Source organism: Prunus avium, chromosome 8, assembly GCF_965620075.1.
Source record: "Prunus avium chromosome 8, drPruAviu1.hap1.1, whole genome shotgun sequence".
Classification (NCBI taxonomy): domain Eukaryota; kingdom Viridiplantae; phylum Streptophyta; class Magnoliopsida; order Rosales; family Rosaceae; genus Prunus; species Prunus avium.
The window spans coordinates 24,340,974-24,368,628 of NC_142291.1; the positions used below are offsets into that span (position 1 = coordinate 24,340,974).

Sequence of the window (27,655 nt, forward strand, 5' to 3'; positions counted from 1 at the left end):
ATTGTGAAGAAGTTGCTCTGGTTTGATTTTTTGGTTTGAGTTAGGATTGACCTTTTTTTTGTTGTTGTTGTGATTGGAAACATATTGGAGAGGCATGGAAGAGATTGAGAAGGAAAGCGTCATTTTTTCCTTGGGGCAAGCGTACAATGCGTGTCTGATGGGTTGGTTTTTTTATTTTTACTAGTATAATATTGGGCAGAGATTACGGTACAATTTTATCCAAACAGTATTCTAATACCATGAGGGGTATTCTAGTCTATGCAGAAGTATTGTTATATCAGGGTTTAGGTTTTTTTGGATTTTTGGAGTTACGTGAAACTAATTTGAAACATAAAAGGATGTTTATGTAATTTTCAGGACCTCAAGGAGTTTGGTGAAAACACGAAAAACCTCAGGGGGTGTTAGGATAAAAAAAATTCCCAAATTTTCACCTATTCGTTTAAATTCTATTGTACTTTGACCATATGGCACGATGACAAAATTTTTGAAATTTAGTGAACCACTGTTTAGAGGTTATAGTACGGCTCATGATACGAGCACATACGTGAAAACTGATCTTTAATCGAACTTGAGGCTCAACTTCAATGACCCAAATTGTAACACCCCGACCCAAGTTTAACCATTTATTTAATCTGTTTAATTTATTTAATTGTGAAATTACAATTTTACCCTCGGAGTAAGGTCACGATAGTCACTATTCGACCCGTAAGGATATTTCGGATTTGAGTGGCACCGTGGCGTAGAACGCGTCGATACGAGTTCGTAGACACGTAGTGGGCCCAATTTCGGAGTTTTAACGAAGAAATTATGGGCAACGGAAGTGCAATGGCACAACCGTAAATATTTCGAAGTCAGATTTTTAAAAACCAGTTAGCCTCTCTCTCTCTCTCTCTCTCCTCTCATGACCCTTTCTCTCTCTCTGTCACATAGCTACGTATCCGACGTCAATTCCGACTTCGCTCGACCACCGTTTCAGACAAAACGACTTGCAAAATCTTCGTCCCTTCCTCCTCTACACGTCCATACCCATTTCCACCTTCGAAACTCTTAGATTGATCGCGATTTTCGACTGAAACCGAGCCGAAAACCCCGTTAGTCGACGGAATTGCTCGTGTAATTTCCGGCGATTCCAGCGGCCAAAATTGTCGAACCAGGTATGAAACTTCATCTACTCTTCGTGCTCTACCTGTTTATGTGCTTGATTTGGGTTAATTTTGAGGTTTTATAGATTGATTCTTAAACCTATTTGTGGCCGACCGTTTCGGCTTCGATTCAGCTAATTCTAGTTAGTCTTTGGCCTTGTTCCAAGAACAAAAGTTTATCTCCTAGTTGTCCTGATCACGTAGGTTTACGTATTGTTGGGCGTTTTGAGAATTTTCTGGTCCCCGAAATTTTCTCAAGACACCCACGCGTTGACGGCACGTGTGGCGGCGCGTGGGCCATGGGGTGGTGGCCCATTTGTCTTAAAATGTTTCTCATGTCGTCCCGAGCATGACGGTATGCTCAGATTCAAATTTGATTATCGTTTGACGGTCGAATGGATTTACACATATTAGGCGATATCCGAGTTCGATATGTTCAGACCATTGGATCAGCTCCATTTTAATTATTCATTTAAATTATTTAATTTAATTAATTATTAATTATGAAAATACAATTTTGCCCTCGGGGATAGGGTTATTTTGGTCACTTTTTAATCCGGTAGGATTTTGGGGAATTGAATGGCACCAAGAATAGATCACGTCAATACGAGTTCGTAGGCACGTAGTGGGCTTAAATCAGAGTTGTAACGAAAAAGTTACGGAAGTGCAGTGGCACAACCGTAAATGTTTCTAAGTCCAATTTTAAAATTCAGATTTATCTCTCCCTCACGATCTTCTTCTCTCTTACAGCCGTCGCAGTTTTTGGGCCACCACCGCCACCTTCGGCCACCGCTTGCGCTGGGACCGGTCCCAAAATGACTGGCCAACTTCCCTCTTCCTACCCCACCCCACCTATGACGGAACCGCCACCTACAATCGCTAGAAAATATGAAAAAGTCGACGATTCTGACCTAAAACTTCCGACGTTCGTTCCTGCGATTCCAGCCACCATTTTTATCGATCTAGGTATGCTTTCTCATCCTCTCAATATGATCTAGCTGATGGTTGGGTTGATTAAGATCGATTTTTGAGTTTTGAAACTTGAATTACAACTTAAAGTTTGGCCGGTTTTCACCTCGAGTTTTTGGCAAGTTATGGTCACTTTTTGGCCATGGTCCAAGAACAAAAGTTGCTCCACTCGTTGTCCTGCCCACGTAGGTATAGGTATTGTTGGGTTATTTGAGAATTTTCCGGTCACCAGAATTTTCTCAAGCCACACACTCGTTGCCGGCGCCTATGGCGGCGCATGGGCCAAGTGTGGGTGACCCATTTGGTCCTAAAATGTTCCCCATGTCGTCCCGAGCATGACGGTATGCTCGGATTTGAATTTGGTTACAGTTTGACTGTCGATCGAATTTACGCATATTAGGCGTTATCCGGGTTCGATATGTTCAGACAGTTGGATCAATTCCATTTTCAAACATGTTGATCTAGAGACCTCTAGGATCATGTAGGAATTCGCGGATCGTGAATCGGAGTCCCGAATGCCCCAGTTCAATGACTTAAAGTTTGCGTTAAACGGTAACTGTCCGATTGTGCAATCGCGGGCGATGACCAATCTTGCAAGACGTGTATAATAAACCCGTAGGAACTTTCGGATCAGAATTCGGAAGGGGGACGGTTGATCAAGTTTGGGAAGTTTGACCAGCCAGTTGACTGAGCGTCTTTCGACGTTATTCCACCCTTCGAAACACGTAGTTGAACTTTAGGAACTCCTCGTTTGTAATTCATACACTTTAAATCTTGGGAAAACTAGGAATTTACTTTAAAGTTCTCGTTCGAAGCAGTTTAATTAATCTAGTCCTCGTATTCTTCAATAGGTACTTCAGCTCAGCGTACCCAACAGCGGGACCCTCTCAGGGTCAGGCAGCATTTGATTATCTGTGAGAGGACTTTGTTTTTAAATCATAAACATTATTTTCATGACAGAAAGCTATGCATAATGATTTATTGATTATTGAGTTTATTATGTAATTAAATGTTGAAACATGATATTTTTATGAAAGTATTTTAAATACATTTGGGTATTGGCATATTGTGTTTATCTTGAGTTGATATATGCTATTTTTGAGATTTTCTATCTATGCTTGGTTATTTGTGGGGTACATGGGTTTTTGAGAAAGGGATTATGGAATGTGAGTTGGGCTATGGTTTATGTCAGTTAGAGTGCTATTAGCACTACCCTATGTTCCTCCCCGGATTTGGAATAATGGAATTGGATACTTGGAATTATGAGATACTTGGATATGACGGAACCCGGGCACCCTTGACGGGGTGTTTCGTAGACCCTTAGCAGGGTTAGTTTGCGCGCATAGGACTTGTCACAAGCTAGTGAGCCCAGTCTCCCGGTTGGACGGCTCGTTCCCTAGTCACATGGTCAATTGCGGATTCTTCCATGTGGTCTAGTCAAACAATCCTCCTGTCGGATTGTTTCCCCGGTACAAGTTTGGTACTGGTCATACATAAATATATATTATATTATATTATATATGTATATATATACCTATACATTCATTCTTGATTATCGGTGAGGATACTTCCTCGCTCGCCGTGCCAACGGGCACGCGTTTCGGGAGAGTAGTTTGGGAAAAACGGGAAAGGTTTGAATGGGATGGTGTGAGTAAACTATTATGAGAATACATATTTCACTTTGAAAACGATATGCATTCAAAACAGACATAGCTATATATATATATATATAGCTATGTCTGTTTTGAATGCATATCGTTTTCAACAATGTTTTCTAAACGGTGGGGTTATTATATGTTGTTTTCAAGGATAACAAACTTTGTTTTTGTCCACTCATATGTTTTCTGTTTTACGCCCCTGAGGCAATAGTTGAGCTGAGTTAAATGGCCGAGCCCATATCTTAACTTCCGAGCTCCAACTTTCTGTAGGACCATCTTGATCTATTTTTATTTATGTTGAACTTCGTTTCGTTTGTAAACTGAAATTCTTTAGATATGCTCAGTTATCGCCCATGCTAGGGTTGAATGTAAGGTCGGAGGCCTATTATGTAAACTGTATGAATTTGCATTGTGCATGCTGCTTGTTGGGTTTATAAACTGTGTTTTTAACAGGTTGGAAAATTTGGGAAATGTCCGTTTTTCCAGGGAGACTGCCGAAATTTCAGCAGAAAGTCTCGTCCCTTTTTAGTAAGTGGACCCGGCATCAGTATGACGTCAAAAATATTATAGGATTCGTCACGGATTCCGAGGAATTCGGGGCGGGTCCTGTCAACTTGGTATCAGAGCATTAAGTTCATTTTCCTTCAACTTTTATGCTTGTTTTGCATTCTTGAAACTAATGGCTCCTCTATTTTCTTTCATATAGCGCTATGCCTCCTAGATGTGGTAGACCGAGGACCCGTTTTCCCGAGCCTAGGGAGCCCATTCCACCTCCACCACCATCTCCACCTCTACCACCATCTCCATCTCCACCTCCACCACCTCCACCTGTCGGTGAGGGAGCTGGTGAGAACAAGTTTGACTTGCATCATGTACTGGACCAGTTCACTCGAACGATCACTACGTCCCTACAAGGGAGGTGTAACATGGAAGGTTCCGATATCAACAGAGTCAAGGAGTTGAGAGCACATGAGTTCTTTGGCAGTGCAAACCCAGCTGAAGCTGAGAATTGGCTCACCGACACAGAAAGGTTGTTTGAAGTGTTGCAGTGCCCTGATGAAGACCGAGTGCAGTTAGCTGCTTTACTCTTGAAGGGGAATGCTTACCACTGGTGGAAAAGGTCCATAGGGCTTATGCCGACCCTACTGCCATTACTTGGGCGAAGTTTCAGCGTGTTTTCTACCCGCATTCTTACTGCAATGCGAATAAATCTGAGTTCCTGCATCTGAAACAGGGGTCCTTTCTTATGAAGACCGGCGGAGATTCATCTATTGAACCATATTTAGTAACACACCACCAGCTCCTTACTCATGCAACTACCGTAAAATTGTACAAAACTAGATACCAGGTACAATTAATTAGTTTGTTGCAACAAGAGGGCAACTACTTTACCCTTTTGCGACTCTAAAACAACAAACTAAATGTTCTTGTGCAGGCATCTCAAAATGGAGTGATAAGGATAACACTTGTGTCAAATTGGTTTGAGCCCTTATTGGAAGAAAAAGAAACTAAAAATGTTGCATTACGAGCTTTGGATTTTATGTTCGGATGGCAAGTGAATTTCGAATTTGATTATGAATATAATATTTACTACTTACTAGCGAGCAATACATAATATAATGTCAAGTTAATCCTTGAAATTTTTACATTCTTATAAGTTTGCTGAGCCACTGACAAGTGGTGACTATCCGCAAAGCATGCATTTTCTCTGGAAAAGAACCTCGTCCTCCTCTTCACCTTCTTCCTCAACAAGAGGAGCTTTTCCTTTGTGCTTAGGGCCCAAGCTCAGGCCAGAAGGCTGAGAGGGAGGTGGTGGAACTGGTGTTCTTCCCCCTTCTCTCCTTCTAATGAATCCCCACCAGAAACCAAAGAGGCCCTTCAATCTGCTAACAAGGGAATACAGAATTAGCATCATTCAACAAAGAAAAAAATCAAAACTTTGACAAGATTCTTACCATCCTCTTCAAGGCTACTTAGCTAGCCCATAACAGTCTCTATCAAACACCAAAAACAATCTAGATTGTTAAAACCTACTCATCAAGCTAGATTAAGTAACTATTGGCTAAAAGGTGAGAGATTACCTATTACTTATAGCCTCTGAGGACGCTTCAACATGTTCAGCATAGACGACTCTTCTTGCTCTGTCATCAATCAAGCAAAATGGCAGTCTTTAAAGGCTATAGTATAGAGAAGTTTGGCAAATTCTGGGAGCCATGAGAAGAGTTTGTTCTCCCAAAACTCAGGGAAGGCTGGAGTGCAGAGCGGGGTCGGTTTATAAGGAGGCACCCTCACACTCTTGCTTCTGGTCCTCAGGCTGTTCTTACCGCCTTAACCTCCTGAGGGGTCAGGTCCATTTTTCTCCAAGACCTCCCTTTGTTCACAGAACTATACCTCAGTTCTGGGATCGCTTGGACCAACCCAAACTTCCTATTGGAAAATTGAGGATTATATGCCACCACCCCATACCGACACTTCTTGGTGGTATGAATCCCACCAAAGAAAAGATCCATGCTGGATAAGAAAAAAACGCCTCTGTTAGCATGGACAACGGCTCTTATGGTAGATAGATCTTTCTAATGAGTAAGAGCTTGGTGAAGACCTCTATCCCTAACCAAGGATGGCCACAGGTGAGTGAGAGCAGCCAGATCTCTCTCTCTTTTTGCTTGCATTTTCTGAAAAAGACATAGCACTCTTCAGTGCTAACAAGTCTCTTGGAGCCGATGGCCAAAGTAGTGGCTGGGATATCGTCTTCAAGAAATTACAACGCGTCATTCCCAAGCTCTGGGGAATACCACTCCAGACATATCTGTGCCATCCAGACTGGACCACAGACATTGAGGTTTAGCGGATTGATGGTGATTCGGTGAAGGCAGTGATAAAGAAAGGCCAGCATAAATTGGCCTGTAGCCACACCTACTTCGTTGTGAAGGGCCTCAGCTAGATGCATATATTCTGGCTTCACCTTCCTTTCAGCGTTGCGAAAAATGAATTTATTTAGCCAGAAGAGCAAGAACATCATATGCTCTTAATCTCGATCAGCCATCCCTTTGTACGTCATCACGAATCCAAAATAGGTTCACAGACGCACAATCTCTGTTCTGGTAGCCTTCATTGGACTCTCGATCTTGTTTTCTTCAACTCATAGTCCCCCAAACCATCCATGCTCATCTCACAAGGTCTGAAGCCAAAAAGGGCAACCATGTATAAGAGGGTAGGGGTCACTGGACCAGGCCCAAAGGCAAAAGTGTTAGAAGTGCTATCCCAATAGCACAAAGCGGCACTCAACAGAGGCGCATTCAATTCAATTTGATGCGTCGATAGTAGGATGGCATAAAATATCCCATTTTACAGCCATTTACCTTGGTATCTGGTCATCATTTCGTCCACCAAGCTGGTCTAAGGGAGTTAATCCTCAGAAATGGGTACTTCAGGATTCGGACCCAGTCTCTCCAAGTTGGTTTCCCAGGAACCCCAGTCTATATTAGAGGTGTCAAACAGGCCGGGCTGGGTTGGGTCATCCCATTTAAACTCGTGCTTTTTACATTTTCGTGCTGGGCGGGGCCGGCCGATTTAATTTATCGGGACATGCCGTGTCGGCCCATTCAGTAAAATTATTTATCCCAGCCTAGCCCAAAGCCCATGTCCACATTGAAACGGGCCAGGCCAGGCAAGTGCTGTGCCCGTGCTCGTGCTCGTGCTCGTGCTTGTGCTATACTCGAGCACAAGAACCAACCCATTTAATTTGATTTTTTTTTCACTTGATTTTTTTTTTCCACTACATAATTCAAATTATAAACATTAAAAATATAATTAGAGGCAAGAAATGATGAACTATTTGAAAACATTAATCAATCAAACAATCAAACAATATGAAAGGACGGAGGGCAAAAAGTGTCCCACTCCACAAAGTCCCCTTCAACTTTTCATCTTTAAACAACTTATTACTTTATATGTGAAGAAATGTCTTGCTTTGATTATAAGATAAGCGTATATGTCATATGTACTAATTAGATATCAAGTCCAATGTTGTTTAATTAATTTGTAGTTGATATGTTTAATTAATTAAGGACCCAAGTAATTTCCCTAAAATGAAAGACATCAAATTTATGTTTATGATTATATATAAAAAAAAACTATATAAACAATGACATTAGATGTCAAATTATTGCATTTTGACTTTTGAGAAAAAAAGAAATTGTTAAGTGGGCCAGGCTTGGGCCGTGCTTGAAGCAGGCTTGGGCTAGGACTGTGCATGAAGAGGGCTCAGGCCAAGCCAGGCCCATGTCGAGTCATGGGCCGGCCCAGTCCATTGGGCCTCATTTTTCGATCCCGGCCCAGCCTAAGTTTTCATGCTGTGCCGAGCACAGACCATTAATATTCGTGCTCGTGTCAGACCATGCCTCATTTAAACAGGCTGGGTTCGTGTCGTGCTAGGCCGGCCCGCCCCGTTTGACACCTTTAGTCTATATCCTCCAGAATATAAATAAATAGGGTTCTGACCAGCTTGGCTTGATGATAGTTTGGGCCTAGAAAGGGGGTCCTAGGGGGGATCCCTTAAATTTAAGGTTAAAGGAAAATAAAGCCTGGCCGAGCTTCCTGCTTATTCTTGTGCTAAAGCCGCCTGGAATTCCTTAGTGTGTTTTGCAACGCCGAGTCACAAAACCCAATTGGGAACGTCGGCAGAAACCTTAGAAGCTTTTGATTTCCTTGGTGCCATTTTTCAGGAAATGTCAGAAAAGTTTGAGTTGCAACTAGATTAGGTTTTTCATATGAAGATTTCGCGACAGTTTTCTTAGAAAAAGAAGATGAAGTTCGAAAAAGAAGAAGGTGGAGGGTTTATTCAGCAAGCCGAAATTAATGATGTGACAGTTGCTTCTGTCAGTTTGGCTCGTTAATTTCGAAAATATTCCTTTTGGAGGATGATTTGACGCCTGAAGGACATGAAGGGTTTACTTAAACACATTGAAACTAGGGGGCAATGTTTGTACCATATTTGGAAAATGTGGTTTGTTTTCGAAATAAAATTACAATAGACCCAAGCCCAATTTCTTTCTTTTAAAACTAATGAAAAAGGCTTTTTTGGAGTTGGACCCGCACTAAAGTAAGAAAAATGGGTAACCGTTACCAATTAACCCAGGTGACACTCTGAAGATGAGCTCTCGCCATTAATAATGACTTAACCGTCGTCTCTCTCAACAAGAAAGCAAGATGGATAATGGACAACATAACCAAAAGGAACCGCCTTCCAACTGGTCTTCCAGCTGTGAAAAGACAACAAATCGAGAGGGACATCCCTTAAAACCAATGTTTTCGTCTAAGATTTCCTTTCTCCTACGTTTTGGATTGATTAACGAGGGCAGATCAGCAGCTGACTTTGGACAACAGCCAAGTATCCTCCTCCAACTCTCACCGTCATCATTACGGGCTTTGCTTATAAATATAGAGGCTTGAAAACAACACAAGGGACTCTTTCTCCAAAATCAGACGCAACGTCTTGTAAACACTTGAACAAACTTCAAGATTTTTCAAATAGCCAATTTTCTGCCCAAATAACCAGTTGACAACTCCTACATTTATCTTTTATTGCTTTGCCATCCCTATGGTATGATTCTTGTTTAAACACTAGATATAGTTTTCTGCTAAATAGCTGAAACCTGTACAGATTGGATAAGAGAAATCTCCAGCCTTTTCAATATTGTAACTTGTTGAAAAAAAAGCAGCTAAATGAAGAAATCTTTGGCTTTTATTTTAATATGTTATCATACTGGGGCTAGATGGAGAAATCTTTAGTTCCTGGAAGTCTTACTCTCTTTGCAATTTATATTAATCGTATTTTACATTCTCGTCATTTACCTTTTGTATCATATTTTATGACAATTTGCTTTCCCGCATCTTTTATATTTGAAACTTTTTGAATATAACTGTTCATTTTCAGATAGACTCAAAATAAGGGTTTTAGGTCCAAATAGGGCTTTATTAGCCCGAAAACAAGGGCTTGCCCGGGCCCGAACCATACTATTGGGCCCGAATTAGCTGAATCTTAACCTAATCTAAGGTCATCTTAGGCCTGAATTAAGTTTCTGAACCCGATCAAGGAAGCGTTAACCTCATCATCGGTTTTCTTCTTATTTGGCTAGGTACCATCCGTATCTGTCACACCATCGACGCTCGATTGAAAGAATATTGAAGTCCTCTTAATTGAGATATAGAAAAGAACTCATCCGAGCCAGTACCCCTCTTGCAGCACAATGGCTTTGATTAGAGGTCTAGAACAAGCGCAAGTCCATTAAACAGGCACCCTGCATCACACATACCAGGTCTATTGGGCTTGTCTCATCCCCAATAGTAGCACGCCTATGCAACCTAGGATCGGGCCAAAAGGGGCAAGTCATCAGGGTCCAGCCCGAGCATGCCCGCTCTTCTCAACAAGATCCAAGTTTCAATTTCATCTTAAATTGAAGGAGTCCTTTCACAAGCAAGAAATCCAATCGGGGCATTTGTGTTGACCCGGCTCCTCTCTATTCCTGTATAGGGGGACCAACACAACATAAAATCGTCACTTTACTGTATATCGATTACTGTATATCCATTTGGCAATGGGTATTGATTTGGCAATTTTGGGATAGAGATTTGGCAATTACTGGTAAAGCATACTTTTTTTTGGTTGAAAATGCTTTCATTAATAATCAAAGAGGATCTGTGAGTGGACTATTTATTTTTATAAATGAATTTATATGATTTATTTCATTATTTGATCTTGAATAAGTTTTATTCAAAGATTAGATTTGCCTAATTATTATATGCTTTTAAGTATTTCAATCTATAAGCTACCGAGTAGGATATCCTTAAAGGATATAGGGAAAGGAAAAATCTAATTAAGTATCAATTTAATGGCAGCAGAGTTTAAGGTTAAACAGGAATTTGTTTATTAGTTAAACCTTTTTAGAATTATTTATATATATTTTAGAAACCACCATAGGTACCCAAGAAGAATTAAGGTTGCCTTTAGTATAATAAATGTTGCCTCGGAAATAATGTTGCCTTCGGAATAAGATTATGTTGCCTTCGGTTATATTGATGTTGACGGACATCCAGTTGCCTTCGGGTAGGTCAGCATGCTTGACACGCCCCATGAGTTTCGGGGACGCCCGGACCGTGTGGTGCAAGGAACACGGATCAGGTGGGCCAAGTGTCCCTTGAATCCTGCAGGGATTGTGAATTGGGTGACTTTGTGTTTCTCGAGATCTGCTAGGACGTGTTACTTCGGTGGTATGAGGATGGAATTGATGGAAATTAAGGAATTGACGGATTACAAGGAATTGACGGAATAATAAATGGGTACACCTAGGTGGTAGATTAAAGTTGATTTCAATGCTTTCAAGGAATTAATGTTTGATCAAGTGTGTGATTGACTCCATAGATATAGGTATGAATGCATTGATTTCAGTACGAATATATATACAAGAAATGACTTAGTTTTATAACAGTTTTTAAAATAGAGGGGTTTGTTGAACCAAAAAAATTCACACAAAAAATTTGGATTGTGTTTGGCTAAGCCCACGTCCAACAAGCTTATCTAATTGATAAGTGTTTCAAAAACCATAAAAACAAAAAAAAAGTAAAGCCAATTATCCAATAGGTTTTCCAAGTTTCAAAGTCAAGGGATAAAACAATTCAAAGGTGGGTTGATCCCACGTGAAGATATCCTAAAGGAGTTTTATAAAAATAGGAGTTTGACCAACCAATGAAAGCTCTCAAGGGAGTTTGGTGGTTCCTATTTTGGTGGAGTGTTTATTGCATGAAGAGTCCTTCACAGAAGTGATCTCTGATGGCTAGCCTACAAAATGCACGGCTGTAAATAAAAAGGGGGAGGCTTCAAAGAAAAAGGAGAGCTCACAAGGCCACAAAAGCAGCCGGCAGGCTGCAGAGAACGCACGATAGTGTTGAAGGAAAAAAAAGGGATAGCCGGCAGGCTGTAGAGAGAGGAAGGCTTCAAGAAAAAAAAAACGTCTGCAAGGCCATGAAACTTCTCTCTTGAGATCCTCCATACTGGGTGGCAACCCTCAAAAATCATTTTTCTTGGATGATTAATTCACGATGGGTGGCAACCCTCAAATCTTTTTCTTGGATGATAAATCCATGGGTGGCAACCTTCAAATCAAAATTCTTGGATGGCAATCCATGTATGGGTGGCAACCCTTTAATCAAGCAAATGGATGGCCATCCGTGTGGGATGACATCCCTTAAATCAAATTTCTTGGATGTTCAATCCATCATCCAAAAGATGTTAGATTGTTGGGTCTCTTCACGATGCCTTTAAGCATCCCAAACAGCAAGCAAGACCAGTGGGTCTCTACGATGTCTTCAAGCATCTTAAACAAACGTTCAATCTGTGGGGATTGTCATGGTGGTTTCAATCATCACAAAACCAAACCAAATCTGGTGTCTTTACAAGGAAATCAAGAGCAGAGGTTTGATTCTGACTTGGACATTTTCGTGATGAAGATGGTACAGACGAGGATGTATGGGTGAACCCACCACGAAATCAAAACGCAAGTAGAACTCTGCCTGGCTGTGTCTTGCTCCCAGCAACAAACAAAAAGAAGAAAAAAAAGGGCCGCGTACAGACTTTGGAATCGTGTTTTGCAAACAAGCAAAGCAGAGGCATGGTTGCTGGTGTGTGAGCAGAGAAAAAAATATATAAAAATGTTGGAGAAAGGAGAAAAAGTCAAAACAAAAAAAAGAGAGGAAGAAAGTGGCGTCAGCCACTTTGTTTGAGATTTGAAGAAGAGTAAACAAAAAAGGGGGGTAGCTTGGTGTTGTGCAGCAAACCAAAAACAAAGAAAAAAATAAGAAAAGTCAACAAAGAGGACAACAGCAAAAACAAAAAAAAACAAAAAAAGCAAAGGAAGAGGGAGGTGGCTGTACGCCACTCTGTTTGGCTTAAGGGTTGTGTAGACTAATAGGCCAGCAAAGAAGAAAGGAAAGATGTCAGCAAAAAGGAAAATATATTAAAAAGAAAAAGGGCTGGTATCTCTTCCTAGCTTGCGGCAGTTCTCTCTTTTTGCTTGCAAAGGTTCTGTACCAATTGTGGCTTTGTGTAATCTTGTAAAGGCTGAACAGATACAAAGATTGCTATCAATTTGGACTGATCTCAAGTATTACAGATAAATGTCGGAGTGCAAGGTCTGATTTTACTTGGAAACAAGCTCTACAAAGAGTTGAATAGCTATTAGGTTGTTTCAATCGGCTGCTGCACCAAAGCTTTTCTGAGCTCCTTTCTTGTGGGCTAATTGACAACAAAAATCAAACGCCCAAAATGGATGAATGGGCTGTTAAAAATAATTGCCCATTAATTCTCAAAAAGCCCAGTATTTTTAATGGGTGGTCAAATAAATACCCATTAAATTTACAGAGGCCCAAATTTCCCATTATATGGTTAATGGATTAATTTTAAAAATCCTCATAGCCATATTTGGGTCCAAATGCAAATGTCAATTTTAGAAAATGAGTGGGTTAATCAAAATTGCTCATTATTTTTCTTGGACATTGACAAAAAGAAAGATGGTACAAAACCATCCAATTTTCCTCATGGGTCATCTACCCATGAAAATTCCAATGAGATCAAATTTAAATCTCTAAAACACAAACTCTCAATTAGTGGGCCACACTTACCCATTAATTTCCAATTTTTCTCATAGGTCATCTACCTATGAAAATCTCCAAATTGTCTCAAAGACACAAATTCTCAATTAGTGGGCCACACTTACCCATTAATTTCCAATTTTTCTCATAGGTCATCTACCTATGAAAATCTCCAAATTGTCTCAATCTATGAAAATCTCCAAATTGTCTCAAAGACACAAATTCTCAATTAGTGGGCCACACTTACCCATTAATTTTCAATTTTTCTCATAGGTCATCTACCTATGAAAATTTTCAAATTGTCTCAAAGACACAAATTCTAAATTATTGGGCTACACTTACCCATTAATTTCAAATCTTTTTGGAACTACGCTGGTTTGATCCCATTAAGGGTACGTAGGCAGTCTAGCATCCTAATAGACGCAACTGCAAACAAATTTGAATCACTGGTTACATCAACCAAATTCTCACAAAACAAATCTCTCTCCATACAAATCATTGTTGGAACTACGCCGGTTTGATCCCATCAAGGGTACGTAGGCAGTCTAGTATCCTAATAGACGCAACCGCATCCACACAAAATCCCAAGTGGTACAAAACCACACCAAAATCCCAAGTGGTACAAAACCACGCCAAAATCCAAAGTGGTACAAAACCATGCAAATTAAACAATCTTTTCCGAACTACGTTGGTTTGATCCTTTCAAAAGGGGTACGTAGGCAATCTAGAGATTCAATCTAGATGCAACCGCCCAAATCTCAAATCCAAACAGAATCCCTGGTTATTCTTAACGAAATTCACCCCAAACACACATCAAAATCGAATCCCTAGTTTATTCAGCTAAATTCACTCAAACACTTTCTCAATCAAATTCATACAAACTTTCCCTTTTGCAATGAGTCATTCATTCATTGCAATTCTTTGAACTAAGAGTGGCTTGATTCCCGCGAGGGATACGTAGGCACCTTGAGGTTGGACTTGGGAGCAGCTGCAAAACCAAACACACACGTTATGTTTCTTTATGATGGAATCAAAGTGTTTTCCCTTTAAGGAAGGGATTGTAATTAAGAGACTTGCGTCTCGAATGGGTCGAACCTAAAATAATAAAACCCCATTATTTAATTAGTGGTGGTGAAATTGTGTTGGGAGGTTCACATTTTTCTTCAACATAATTTTTGGCACGCCCAGTGGGATCCATTTTCCTTTTCATCTCCATTTATAAATAGACTAATTATATTTGCTTTGTGTGCCTCAGGTTTATGAAAAACCAAAACAAAGGCACCACAAGATATGCTCTACTTCCAGGCAGTAGTCGTGCGTCAGTGCGCTACCACCGGGCCGAGTCCATCTTCCGCCACCTCCCTTGAACACGTAGGGTCATGTATATTTATTTTATACTTGTAATCTAATCTGTATAGATGCTCTGGTATTGCCCTAGAATGCATGTTTAACTGTTGGAATGTATTTTTTTGCATGCTAACAGTTGGGGTATATATTTATATGCTTGTTTGACAGGTGTAGTTTTGGGGTTGGTCTAATTGCAGGGGAGACTGCTGAATTTTCTGCAGAAGTCAAACCCCAGCTTAATTGAAATTTGACTAGAAGGGCAATTAGGTTATTTGTGCCCGACACTTGCCAGGTGTCGAACACGCACAGGGTTCGACTCGGATTCCAAAGTGGAATTTGGGTCGGGTCCTGTCAAAATAGACCACACTCGAGGGGTGTTGGCCAAAGGACCTCCAATGCCTAAGTCAGTTAAAAGATCTTGAAAAAGATGCGGAGATAACAGAAAGGTCAGAGTTTTCTCTAAGGTACGAGAGAACCAAGTGGCTGGAGCCGTATGTGGTGGCCCTTAGCGGTGTGAGGAGATGGAGAGCCCAATGGTGTGAAAGAGAGAGAAAGAGAGGGCTTCGACTAGAGTTTTGAGTATGAATTTAGAATGACCTAAAATTTCTTGTGTGGCCATGTATTTATAGTGCTCTTGACTTCTAAGGTTTTTCAAAGAATAATTCCTATAAGGAAGTGAATTATTCTTTCCCTTAAATGGAGAGATTGAGTCAATTAGGGATTTTAATAAGAATCAAATCCCTAATTAATGATAATACCTCAATTAAATGGAGCACAATTTTTGACCTAAGAGACATTCTCATTGTCCACGCGGCGCCTCATGATTGGTTGCCCAAAAATTTGTTCCCACAAATGCCCCCCAGCTTCTGCATGGCACATGCATGGCATGGAGGAGGTGAGAAATATTTATCGGGCTTTCCAACTGCATTTGGTTTTCCTTTCGTGACTTGGGCTTCTTTTGTGAGTTGGGCTCCTGACTGGAGGAGGCTTTTGATTTCTTCTTGGAGTTGGGCTCCTAATTGGAGTAGGCTTTTGATTCCTTCTTGTCCAAGGATGCCAACCAATATAAATGCAGGGCTTCTCTTCACTCATCTTCAAATTGCAAACTTATTTTCCTCTACTTTCTATCTTGTGATAGAGATCTTAGAGGATTGTACTACTTGTCGAGGAGAGGAGTTATCGTGCATACCAAGGTAAGTCACGCTTGGGTTTTTTTCTTCTTAGATTTTTCTTCGCTATGAGGACCAGCTGGCCGGTTTGGGAAACCATGGCCAGCCAGCTGGTTGTTGCCGTGATCGTCGACGGCTGTTGGTGTGACGGCGATGGCTATTGAGCGAACATCGAAAGAAGGATGGTGGCCTGCCCCCTCCGAGGGATGTTTAAAGGTGGAAGCAGAATGGTCCTAACTTGGATGATCAGCCTGACAAACGAGAGAAATCCTCGACCGAACTTTCTAGAAAGAGGAAGGTGGCTCCTAAGCTTTCTAGGGATGAAGCTATGACCTCACGAGCCAGGGAAGCGTCCCCCTTGAATAAGAAGTGTCGTCTTTTTTTCGTTGTGATAAAGCCTTCTTCTAAAGAAGTCTCGTCTGCATAGAAGACTCAAATGAGAATTTCTCATTCATCGGCTGCTAGAGTCAAACACGTTGTGGGTGTTGATAGCAAGAAGGTGCACGACATGCGAGACATTAGGGATGCCATGCTCAAGTTTTTAGCTAAGAAATTGAAGACTGGTCATCTGCCCTGTAGAGATGCTTATGCCAATCCTGATTCCCCTACCGAGCGAGTGAAGAGCAGTTGACCTTCCTCGTAGGAGTTTGAGTCGTCTGCACCATTCTCAGGAGGAGAACCGAACCGAGAAAGTTGCTTTTTCGCTTGGCGGGCATGCATCATCTGGTGAAATACGAGAGACCAAGGGTGGAGCTAGTCCAGCCTCATTGACTGTCGTCGAAGCTAGTCATCTGCTCAAGCTAAAAGTCGTGATGATCTACCTAGGAAGACCAAGTCTGTTCTTGTTGGGGATATGCATGCGCCTGATCTACTCAAGATTAACCTTCAGGGAGGCTCATCTGCTTATGCTGGAGAGAAACTTGTCCTTGTTGGAGAGTTCCCTCGTTCTAAAGGATGGGGAATTTGACTTCATTACTACTCTTCTTCTTGAGAAAAAGGATGCTTATAACCGTCTTGATCGTGAGCTCGCTGACATGATCCACAATTATGATAAGCTGCTAGACAAGTTCAACGCCCATCAAGAAGCTACTAATGCATCCAAGTCTGAAGCCGTGGTTGATGCTTATTGGATTGCAAGAGAGAAGCTGCTTCCTATCACCCCATTGAAGATGGAGATATGGAGTTGTTTTGCCAAGAGGTGCCTCATACTCAAGATGAGCAGGTCACTGCAATGGATGGGGAGCAGGCGGCTGATGAGGTGGTGGCCAAGGAGCTGGCAGCCAAGGTGGATCAGGCTGAGGACGGCATAGTCGGTGAGGCGGTCGAGGTGGTCGAGCAGGTGATCTAAGCTGATGAGCTTGTAGCTGAAGTTGATGAGCTGACAGTTGAGGTTGGTGAGCAATTGATCGGGCTGAAGTTGAGGAGGTCGCTGACCCTGCGTCTCTTGTCGGAGTTTCACAATCGATAGAGACATTTAACTTTTTCATGTTTTGTAGCTTTTCTTTTCTTTTGCAATAATAGGTCTCTGTTGACCATCTTTTTTTTGTTGAACTCGGCCAGTTGGTTACTTTGCTATGGAAATTTCAGTTTTTCTTTAACTTCAATTTTCACTGAGTCTTGTGAACTGGTTGAGTAGTTTGTTGGCGCCTTGGTTGAGTAACTGTGTGAGTTGTCTCTTCGAATGCTTAAATGTTTACCCACTGCTTGCTTAAGGGGTGTTATTTTGCTTCTCCCTTAGGATGCTTTTAATGTTTTCCTACATCTCCCTTAGGATTTTTTGGACGTTGTCCTATGTTTCCCTTAGGACATTTTGGGCGGTGTCTACGTCTCCCTTAGGACGTTTTGGACAGTGCCTTATGTCTCCCTTAGGATGTTTTGGGTGGTGTCCTAGATCTCCTTTAGGACGTTTTGGATGGTACCCTATGTCTCCCTTAGGACATTTGGGGTGGTGTCCTACGTCGCATTTAGGACATTTTGGATAGTACCTTAAGGGCTCGTTTGGTACACAGGACTGTCTTGGCATGGACTATGCTTAGGGACTGTCTTGGCTTGGCTGGCTTGGTCTAAGTTGGATAACACTTATCCTGCGTTTGGTGTACGCTTGGACTAGGACTAGATTTTTTTTTTTTTTTTTTCAAAACTATCTATGTATATGTATATATGTATAAATACATGTATTATGTATGTGTACATATGTATTTTATAATATATGTGACATGTATGTGTATATACATGTATATATGTATATTATAAATAATATAAACATATGTATGTATATATATATATATGTATGTATTATACCCATGTATATATGTATATATATATATATATATATATATACATACGTTATACATATATAATATATGTGTATATAGGTGTATATATGTATATTATAATATATACATGGGTATAATACATACATATATATATATATATGTATTTTATAATATATATATATATATATATATATATATATATATATATATATATATATGTATATATGTATATTACAATATATATAATACATATATAATGTATATGTGTATATATGTGTGTATATGTATACTATAATACATACATGGGTATAATATATATACACACACATATATATATATATATATATATATATATATATATGTATTATAATATATAATATATATTACATATATACACGTATGCTATTATTATAATATTAATATGTATATGTGTATATGGGTATATTATCATAATAATATACATGTATATATGTATATGTATATTATATATATTATATATGTATATATGTGTATGTATATATATACATATATACATATATGATATATTTATGTGTATATACATGTATATATGTACATTATAGTATATGTGTATATACATGTATATATGTACATTATAGTATATGTGTAAGTAAGTTTAATGATAATAATATATGTTATTAATTTTACAATATAATATATGCATTTTATACATTGGTGAGCATTGGGACTAGCTAATCCTCCCTTTCCACATGGGATTAGTAGTCCCCTCCTAAGGAGGTGTTTTTGGTGGGCCCGGTATTAGCAATCCCTTCTAAGACTAGGATTAGATAAAACAAACATAGTACTAAATTTAGTCCAAGCCAGTCCAAGCCAATCCTGTGTACCAAACGAGCCCTAAATCACCCTTAAGACATTTTGGGTGGTGTCCTACATCTCCCTTAGGATGTTTTGGACGGGGTCCTACATCTCCTTTAAGACATTTTGGACAGTATCCTACGTCTCCCTTAGGACGTTTTGGATGTCATCATATGCCTCCCTTGGGGCACTTTGGAATACCTTTTCTCGAACAAAAGAATCCAGTGATCTTCTTGTCAATGAACTACGACCTATTGTCAGTGACTAGCGACTATGGGTAGCCAAACCGTTAGATGATGTTCTTTCAGATGAATCCTTCCATATCAGCTTTTTTAGTAGAGGATAAAGCTTCGGCCTCGATCCATTTAGTAAAGAAGTCGGTGGCCAAGATCGTCATCTTCTTCTTGGCAGGAGCCGGTGACATGGGACCCATTAAATCAATGGCCTATTGCATGAATGGTCATGGGATGTTATGCGGATGATACACTTTAGTAAGTAGGCTAGGAACCAGCTTGTACTGTTGGCATCGATCACATCTTTTAACATACTCTATAGAATCATGGCGTATGGTAGGCCATAAGTAGCCTATACTTAGACCTTTCGGGGCGAGTGACCTACCCCCGGAGTGGTTGCCGCACTCACCATCATGGATCTTGCTGAGCACCTCAAAGGTATGGGGGTACTTTATATAGGTGAGATGAGGACTGGAGTATGATTTGTGAATGAGTTTGCTCCATGCATGTAATATCTCGTTGATAACTGCTAGACCTTTCTGATACATGAATGGTCATGGGATGTTCTGCGGATGATACACTTTAGTAAGTAGGCTAGGAACCGGCTTGTACCGTTGGCATCGATTACATCTTTTAACATACTCCATAGAATCATGGCGTATGGTAGGCCATAAGTAGCCTATACTTAGACCTTTCGGGGTGAGTGACCTACCCCCGGAGTGGTTGCCGCACTCGCCATCATGGATCTTGTTGAGCACCTCAAAGGTATGAGGGTACTTTATATAGGTGAGATGAGGACCGGAGTATAATTTGCGAATGAGCTTGCTCCATGCATGTAATATCTCTTTGATAACTGCTGGACCTTTCTGACTTCGGACTTGTCCTTTGGCAAACTTTCATTCACCAAATAGTCGATGATGGGGTCTTGCCACGTTGGGTCCTCATCGATCTGCATTGAGTCTGTCTGATTTCCCTCTTCGATGCCTGATAGATTAATATCTTGCATATATAATCTATCTATATTTGCTTTGTTTTTTGTATGAAATTGGTTAGTTTAATGTGTTCAGTGAAGATTTTGCAGGCATTCGTTCCTAGCAAGGGTTTGGAGCTAAAACTATGATTTTGGAAGCTTAAGGGACAGAAAGGGGTAGATTTATCAACTCAACAAAATCTCAGGAACTCACTCTGTCATTTTATCAAACACCTTGAGTGCATCTGTGCAAGTGTCAAATTATAACCACAACTAATCTCAGTGACCAGCACCAGAAAGATAGAGTTAGAGAGGTTTACCATCAATTTTGGAAACTAAAGTCATTTGTAGCTGGTAATTTTGGTTGAGTAGTGGGCTGCATTGGATTGGCTGAGAGTTGAAGCAAATATTCTTCTATTTGGCTATCTATATGAGTTGGAAAAGAAAAATTCAGTCGGTGTAACACAAAGAGAACCAATTGAAAGCCCAGTTGAAGAAATTCATTAATAACTCACCTTTGTAATTGGAATCAAGATCCAGTTCTAATATGCAAATTGGAGTTGTAGTGATTGTTGAAAAGCAATATAATGTAAAAGAGAAGAGCAAGGTTGAAGTGACTAAATAGAGAGTACATGGGCAACAAAGTCAAGATAAGCTCTCTTGATAACCCTTAGGTTAAGGATTCGTTGCATTGGCACCACAGTGGGGGACCCATCAGCAAGTTCATCTTCCATTAGCTTTTCCTGAGCAAGATTTTTATAAATGACTTGGAGCCTTTGGGACGATGAAAGGGGATTTCCTGATTGGACAACAAAGTCAAAATAAAATGCAAGATGGTGTGACCATTTTTTCTCCAGTCATGTTTTCTCCTTTGAGTTGGAGAAGATTACCTCCACAAGTCTCAGTTTCTTTTCTCCTTTTCTAAATGGGTTTATTCTTTCCAAAAGGCAAATACTCCTTTTTCTCTCTCTGCCGCACCCTATTTTTACTATCCTCCTCAGTTTGGGTTTTTCTTTTTGGCCTTCCTATTATTCATCTACTTCCTAAATAATTATTATTTTCTTTATTTTTGGACAATTCCCTTTGACTTATAAATACTAAGCCTTAACCTAAGGTTGGGGGTTCATTATTTTCTTTTTCGGAGAGACACAAAGCATAAAGCGGAGAGAGAGTTTTCGTGAAAAGAAGTCAACAACCTAGAGTTGTTGTGGTGCAGAGATGAAATCTTCAACTGGTTTTTCTTTTCTATGACACTCTTTATCAAGGTTTTTATTAAAGTTGTCATGAACTAATTCCTTTTTGCTAGGGCTACGATGTAGCCTAGCTATGAATACTCAATTTCTTTAGTCAATGTTAATTCCAAGTATTTTTCCATGTTGAGTATCTATTACTATTCTTAATGCTTTGAATGTTTGGCCAACATTTAATTGTTTTGATGCTAAATTGACGATAGGGATATCCAATTTGGGGTTGCTTCTTGTAATAGATGCCATGGGTTACATGATTAGACAGGGATGTTTGTCATGACTTATGTGGTTCTTTTGGAGGTTTTCCAAGGAATTTAATGGGCTCTTATTATCTTAATTCCATTACTAGGGATAGAGTGGGTTGGCAATAAGAATACTTTTGGTATAACCAGGGATGGAGTATCAAATAAAGTAGGAAAAATCGACTGTCAACATGGAGAATAATAAAGATTAACATGCTAAGGGAATTGGCTATGGTGAAATCGGAAGCTCTAATGCTCTCATAACTTGAATCTCACTACTTTATTTTTCTACACTTGCTTTTATTCATTGTTTTAGTTAATTTATCAATCGAATCTCATCATTCCATTGTTCAAATAAAGTATTGGGTTAATCACAATCAGTAATTAGTAAATTAAATCACTCTTCGTGAGAACGACACTTCACATATCACTATATTACTTGTGCGAATTGTGCGCTTGCAATAATTTCACAACAATGTCTAGCTAGTCAAGATGATCAACGGGGATGGAGCGTCGGAACCGGGTGTCTAGTCGCTGATCTTAGGCTTGTCAGCGCATCTGCATAAGTGTTCTATGTCCGGGTAACTTGTTGGATGGTGAAGGTAGGGAATGCCTTTAGTCAAGCAGACCTCAACCTTAGGGTTGACTAGTTAGCTTAAAGAGTGGACGACCAAAACAACTTGGTTGGACAGCTCCTCAGGCAGATCAACTTGGTCCAAAACCTTGGCCTGGGATCCCATGGTGAAGATAGGAGAGAGGTCGCAAGCAAGTCGAGTAGGAACCAGCAAGCAAGCATGTCACAAGCATCTGTGGGCTCCAGCCAAAGTAGATCGAGCCTCCGAGCAAGATTAGGTCCAAGGACCAACGTACAAGAAAGGTTGGGCCTGCAAAGAAGCATTCACGTGAGGCTAGGCCCCTAGGGAGATTAGCCTCACGATCCACCTCAAAAAATGTTTAAAGAAAGGGGCTCACCGACCCGCTTTGGAAGAGCCAGTACACGGCGACAAGCAGCACAAAAGCCCTCGCAAACTCAGTCCACCAATACGCTACTCAGGCAGGATAACTAAGGAGATCCATCTCCGAGAGTCAATGAGGAGGTCAGTTAGCGACACCCGACCGTGAGAGACACCAAAGTGTGCCACAAGCCTTGCGAGTAGAAGACGTCAAGAAGCTCGTGAATGACTGACTTCGAGACTTGAAAGTTGGAGGAGACTTAGAGAATACCCTGTGCAAGAAGGTAGACTAAGTAAAATCCTCTCCTTTCACCAATGCGATTCATAACGCCGTCTTTCACTCCATTCAAAGGGGATTCCGATCCCGAGAGACATTTGAAACATTTCAAAAGTGTCATGATTCTTTACAAATCCGAGGATGCGCTGATGTGCAATGTGTTTGCGATGACCTCGTGAGGAACAGCTCAAGACTGGTTCCATACTCTGTCGTCCGAGTCAATCAACTACTTCAAGGAGCTGGCTTTCGTCTTCACAAAGGAGTACACTTCCTACTGGACGACCAAGAAACAAACTGACCACTTGTTCAACCTACACAAAAAGCCTGATAAGTCCTAAGGAGATGTCGTACAGTAGTGTAGCTGAGAAGTCCGAGTGTCGTATCCACAGAGAGCGATGTAAAGAAAATAATAGAGCTGAAAAAGAACAATTGAGATAAAGAAGTAGAATTGAACAAGATTTGATTTAAAGAAAATTCAATTGATTAAAACACTAAGGCTTCCACTTTTAACATAAGCATGCATCTCTTATTAATTTGATCAACAAAATATTTTCCATTGTAGTTGTTCAAAATAATTAAAGCTCTTTTTAATTTCCTTTAGAAGTATTCTAAGCATAACTTGTATCATTGGCAACAAACTATCAAAAAATAATCTTCAACAAAATTCTATTAATTTTAGTAATTCTCTCTTCTTTTAAAAACATCAAAGTACACAATGAGAATAACATGATTGAACCTATAAAAAAAACAAACATAATGGAATATATGATCTGTACAGACTGTACGTATTAACTTTTTTAGGATTTGTTAAATTACTTTGTATTTAATTTGCAACTTATTAAACTAAATGGCCCACAAATCATTAATTTGAGCTTTGTACCGTCTTGGCTTTTATTTAAAATTATTACATTTGTTAGAGGATCACAAATTGGAGTCATCACTTCTACAATTTATCATTATTTTATTTTATGCCTTTTTCTTTCTTCATTTATCATTACTTTATTGATTGCTTATTTTACGGAACACAAAGGACATATCGAGTGGAATGAAATTGTGCAATATATGTCAAATTGCAACGTAAGTCATCAAATTTCAATTTAATGCTTTATATTTGACATTTCCCTTGGAGATACTCTAAGATTACAACTCAAGCAAGAAGCCTTTTCATAGGGGCGGAGCCACATAATTCAAGAAAAACTTAGTTACAACTTGGATAGCACTGTTTTGCTATTCCCGGTCTATAATGCTATGTCACGTGGAAGTGTTATCACACGTGTCACACTATCAAAGCGTTATTGACCGAATATAGCGAAATAGTGTTTTTCCTGTTTCAAGGCTAGAAGTGGTTGTAGCCCCCAATTTTCAAAAACTCCTTTACATTTTATATAAAACTTGACAATTTGTGTGCAATTTATTTTTAAAAAAAATGTTAATTATTGCTGCCCCTTCAATATATAGGCTCTAGCTCCGCCATTGTTTCTTCAGTACTCGCATTCTCAAGTAATCCTTTCGGTACCCCGTCAATTTTCTTATAAGGGTCATTGAATTGCATATATCAGAGATTGTGGTTTATAATTGAAAATAAATAAAATCGGGACACTAAATGGCATAGTTAGAGCTATAAATATATATAAGATTGTGAATTCAGAATCGGAACAAGACAATGTATAGGAGCAACAAAGCTCTTATTCACGGTCACGGAGATAAGAGGACTCTAGTGATTATGTGTAGGCTGTAGCTTCAGTTATGCTTGACCCGCAGGTGATCTAAGAAAGGTTTTATGAGGGCAGCAGGGCTTGCTATGAATTTCTCGTATGTCATCCCAATGTATTTTGGGGCTTGGCCTTCTCTCTCTAACAACTCTGGGATTGGTAAAGCTGGTGTGTCCAGTGAGGGTCCACGGGGCACAGCTATTGATATCCTTGTAGCTTTGTTGTTCACAACAGCCCTATGCCATATGCTCTTGTACTTGTCGTTTGTCAAAATCTGCCACAAAGAATTAACCATACACATAAATAATGGGTACCATTAATTTATGAAAATAAGTAGAGAATTATTAGATTGTAATTCTTAGATAAGATGGGTTTTGGATTAAAAAAAGTTGGGTGTTATTTTGGTACCTGCATTTGGTCACCAATGGTAACAACAAAAGCTCCCGGAGCAACATTCACCAACACCCATTGGTCTTTGTGCTTGACTTCAAGGCCACCCATCTCATTCTGAATGAGGAGGGTCACCAGTCCATGATCGGTATGAGGAGGTAGACCGATTGCTTTATCGGGCTGTGGGCAAGCCGGGTAGTAATTTGCGGCCAGAATTTGTAAGCCACAGTTCATGGCCTTTACTATGTAGTGACCCTCCAACCCTAAGCTCTCTGATATTCCTTTCAACATTTCTGTGGCTACTTCTCGAGTTCTTTTGCTGAACTCTAGTGAAACCTCGCTGTATCCAGCAGGTTTGTAGAGTGAGTTGAACTGAGGGTGGACTATGACCTTGAGGAAATCCCTCTAGAGACAAACTTATTGTTGAAGTTTTGGATCTGCCCGTTGGGTCCCACTCTAACAACACCGATACTGTCCCCATTTTACCACCTGCCTAATCCGTCAGGTGTGGGGTTTTACCACAAAAGGCCTCGATATTAATTAGAGTGTGATAATTCTATTTAAACCCATTTGTTTTCTTTTACCCCACCGATGTGGGATTCCAACACTCCCCCTCACATGTAACCCCTTTTTAGTGGTTCACACGTAAAGATCCATACATCGGCAATTGAAACTCAGAGGTCGGCTCTCGTTGGGCCCACTTGTTTTCAATGGAACTCAGAGGTCGGCTCTTTTCAACCTTCGTTGGCTTCTTTTTCTTTTTTTTTCCTTTAAAAGTCCGACTTGTTTCTCCTTCTTGGTGACAAGCTTCGTTAGCTTGTATGGGCCTTGGCTCTAATACCATGTTGAAGTTTTGGATCTGCCCGTTGGGTCCCACTCTAACAACACCGATACTGTCCCCACTTTACCACCTGCTCAATCCGTCAGGTGTGGGGTTTTACCACAAAAGGCCTCGATATTAGTTAGAGTGTGGTAATTCTATTTAAACCCATTTGTTTTCTTTCACCCCACCGATGTGGGATTCCAACACTTTTTCAATGTCGACGTTGAAGCTGGTGCCGCACTTGATTGGGTCCAACAGGTTCCTTGTTTGGAACTCCTTCTTCTCCTCCTCCGGCAGATCAAAAAATCTATGAGACGCGTCAATCATTGATTTCATCAGGCTCTCTGGTACCAAATACTTTGTTGATATTATAAGGTAGACATAAGTATTTGTCTAACAACATAAATCTGACAACAAAACATTACTATAAATCTAGGCATGTACAAACAAATTAAGGTACATACCTGGAAGAAGCCCCATTCCTCGCAAGCTCTGCGCAGCTCCTGAATCACTTTTGCTCGTTGATCAGGAGATCCTGATGTGGGAAGGGAAAAATCAATGATTGGGATTGAATGCTCTGGGTCGTTTGCATCGCCTTGTTCGTTAGGATTTTTGGTGTAGGTGTACTCAGAAGGTACAAAAGTGAGGGCAGCTGAGTCAGCTAGTGTTTTGATGCTTGCTACTTTGGGTACTTCATGGCCATTATATGCCTCCATTGAAGTCCCTGTAGGTGCCATTGAGAAGAGAGAGAGAGAGAGAGAGATGGGACTGAGGCTTTGAGATGATATTTCTGTATATCTTTGAGTGAGAGATAAGGTGTTGAAAAGTTGTGTGGAGGTATTGAGAGAAGAGGAATGGGTATTTATTGCACAGGATGTACTGATTTTACACGTGGAGGATTTCTACATAGGAGCTGTTATTTTAATGTTGCCCTACACCACAAGGTCTAGAAATTTTACATAAATAAGTTGCTAATTAATTTGATATTGAATGCTCACATTCTAACATTTAAAAAATTGAATCCATAATTTATATAATTGAATTAAGAAAAGGAAGTGACGAGATTGATAATGGAGAGATGAAGAAATTGAATCCATTGGATGTGTATGCTTCATTTGTGTGTCACGTCATCAATTTAACAGAAAATTTGACGGAAGCTTTACATGGACCATTTTGATGTGTGGAGGCTAACCTTTAGGACCATTAGCGTCACAAAAACACATTAGGAATGAAAGATGATAATTTCGTAAACCTTAGAAACCATTTATGATAAAAAGCCAAAAAAAAAAAATACTGGAAAGTGGAAGCACCGCAAGTTTTTACAGAAGTTAAACATTAAAAAGCTATTAAATAAAATATATCGAATAGAGAAAATATTTTTATTTATGAAGGTATGCATGTACTTGATCAGAAAATTACAAAATGTACAGAATGGCATTTACTTTAGTGGCATGTTTACTAATCAAGAATTGGAATTCTCATCAGGAATTGAATTCCGCCTATGGAGAATTCCTGCATTTACTTCACATCAAGGAATTGAAAAGTAAGCGGAGCCCACACAAAATTAGGAATTGAATTCCTGATTTTGGAGGAATTCAATTCCTGAATGGGAGGTGGTATTCTAATTCCTGGAGAATTCACCCATTAGAAATTCATCTTTTTTACCCATTATATCCTCACACAATTTTCAAAATTCCAAGTATGCCATCTACTTTAACCAAAAAATGAGGTCATTTTAGTAATTTGTACCACTTCTACCCCAATTCCA

At 39.9% G+C, this 27,655-nt stretch overlaps 1 protein-coding gene and 1 long non-coding RNA gene across 2 annotated transcripts; both read right to left on the bottom strand.

The window, feature by feature from the left end:
• Positions 1-14,046: 14,046 nt before the first annotated feature.
• Positions 14,047-21,166, bottom strand: LOC148292356 (uncharacterized). The gene is made up of 3 exons (XR_015826625.1): positions 20,759-21,166; positions 20,564-20,669; positions 14,047-14,402 (listed from the first exon to the last, which is right to left on the bottom strand). It is a non-coding gene; the product is annotated as an uncharacterized LOC148292356 (long non-coding RNA).
• Positions 21,167-24,489: 3,323 nt separating this feature from the next.
• Positions 24,490-26,772, bottom strand: LOC110769598 (2-oxoglutarate-dependent dioxygenase 19-like). The gene is made up of 4 exons (XM_088245168.1): positions 26,352-26,772; positions 26,053-26,244; positions 25,083-25,469; positions 24,490-24,948 (listed from the first exon to the last, which is right to left on the bottom strand). The coding sequence occupies exons 1-4, from the start codon at positions 26,622-26,624 to the stop codon at positions 24,703-24,705; spliced, it is 1,098 nt and encodes a 365-aa protein (XP_088101294.1). The 5' UTR covers positions 26,625-26,772; the 3' UTR covers positions 24,490-24,702.
• Positions 26,773-27,655: the final 883 nt, after the last annotated feature.

Bases quoted from the DNA above. Each gene is read 5' to 3' on its own strand.
- LOC110769598 (XM_088245168.1), bottom strand. From the start codon at position 26,624: ATGGCACCTACAGGGACTTCAATGGAGGCATATAATGGCCATGAAGTA. The intron at 26,245-26,351 runs GTATGTACCTTA...ATATCAACAAAG, and splicing joins AGGAATGGGGCTTCTTCCAG to TATTTGGTACCAGAGAGCCT. The intron at 25,470-26,052 runs GTTTAAATAGAA...GTTTGTCTCTAG, and splicing joins GGGTGAAAGAAAACAAATGG to AGGGATTTCCTCAAGGTCAT.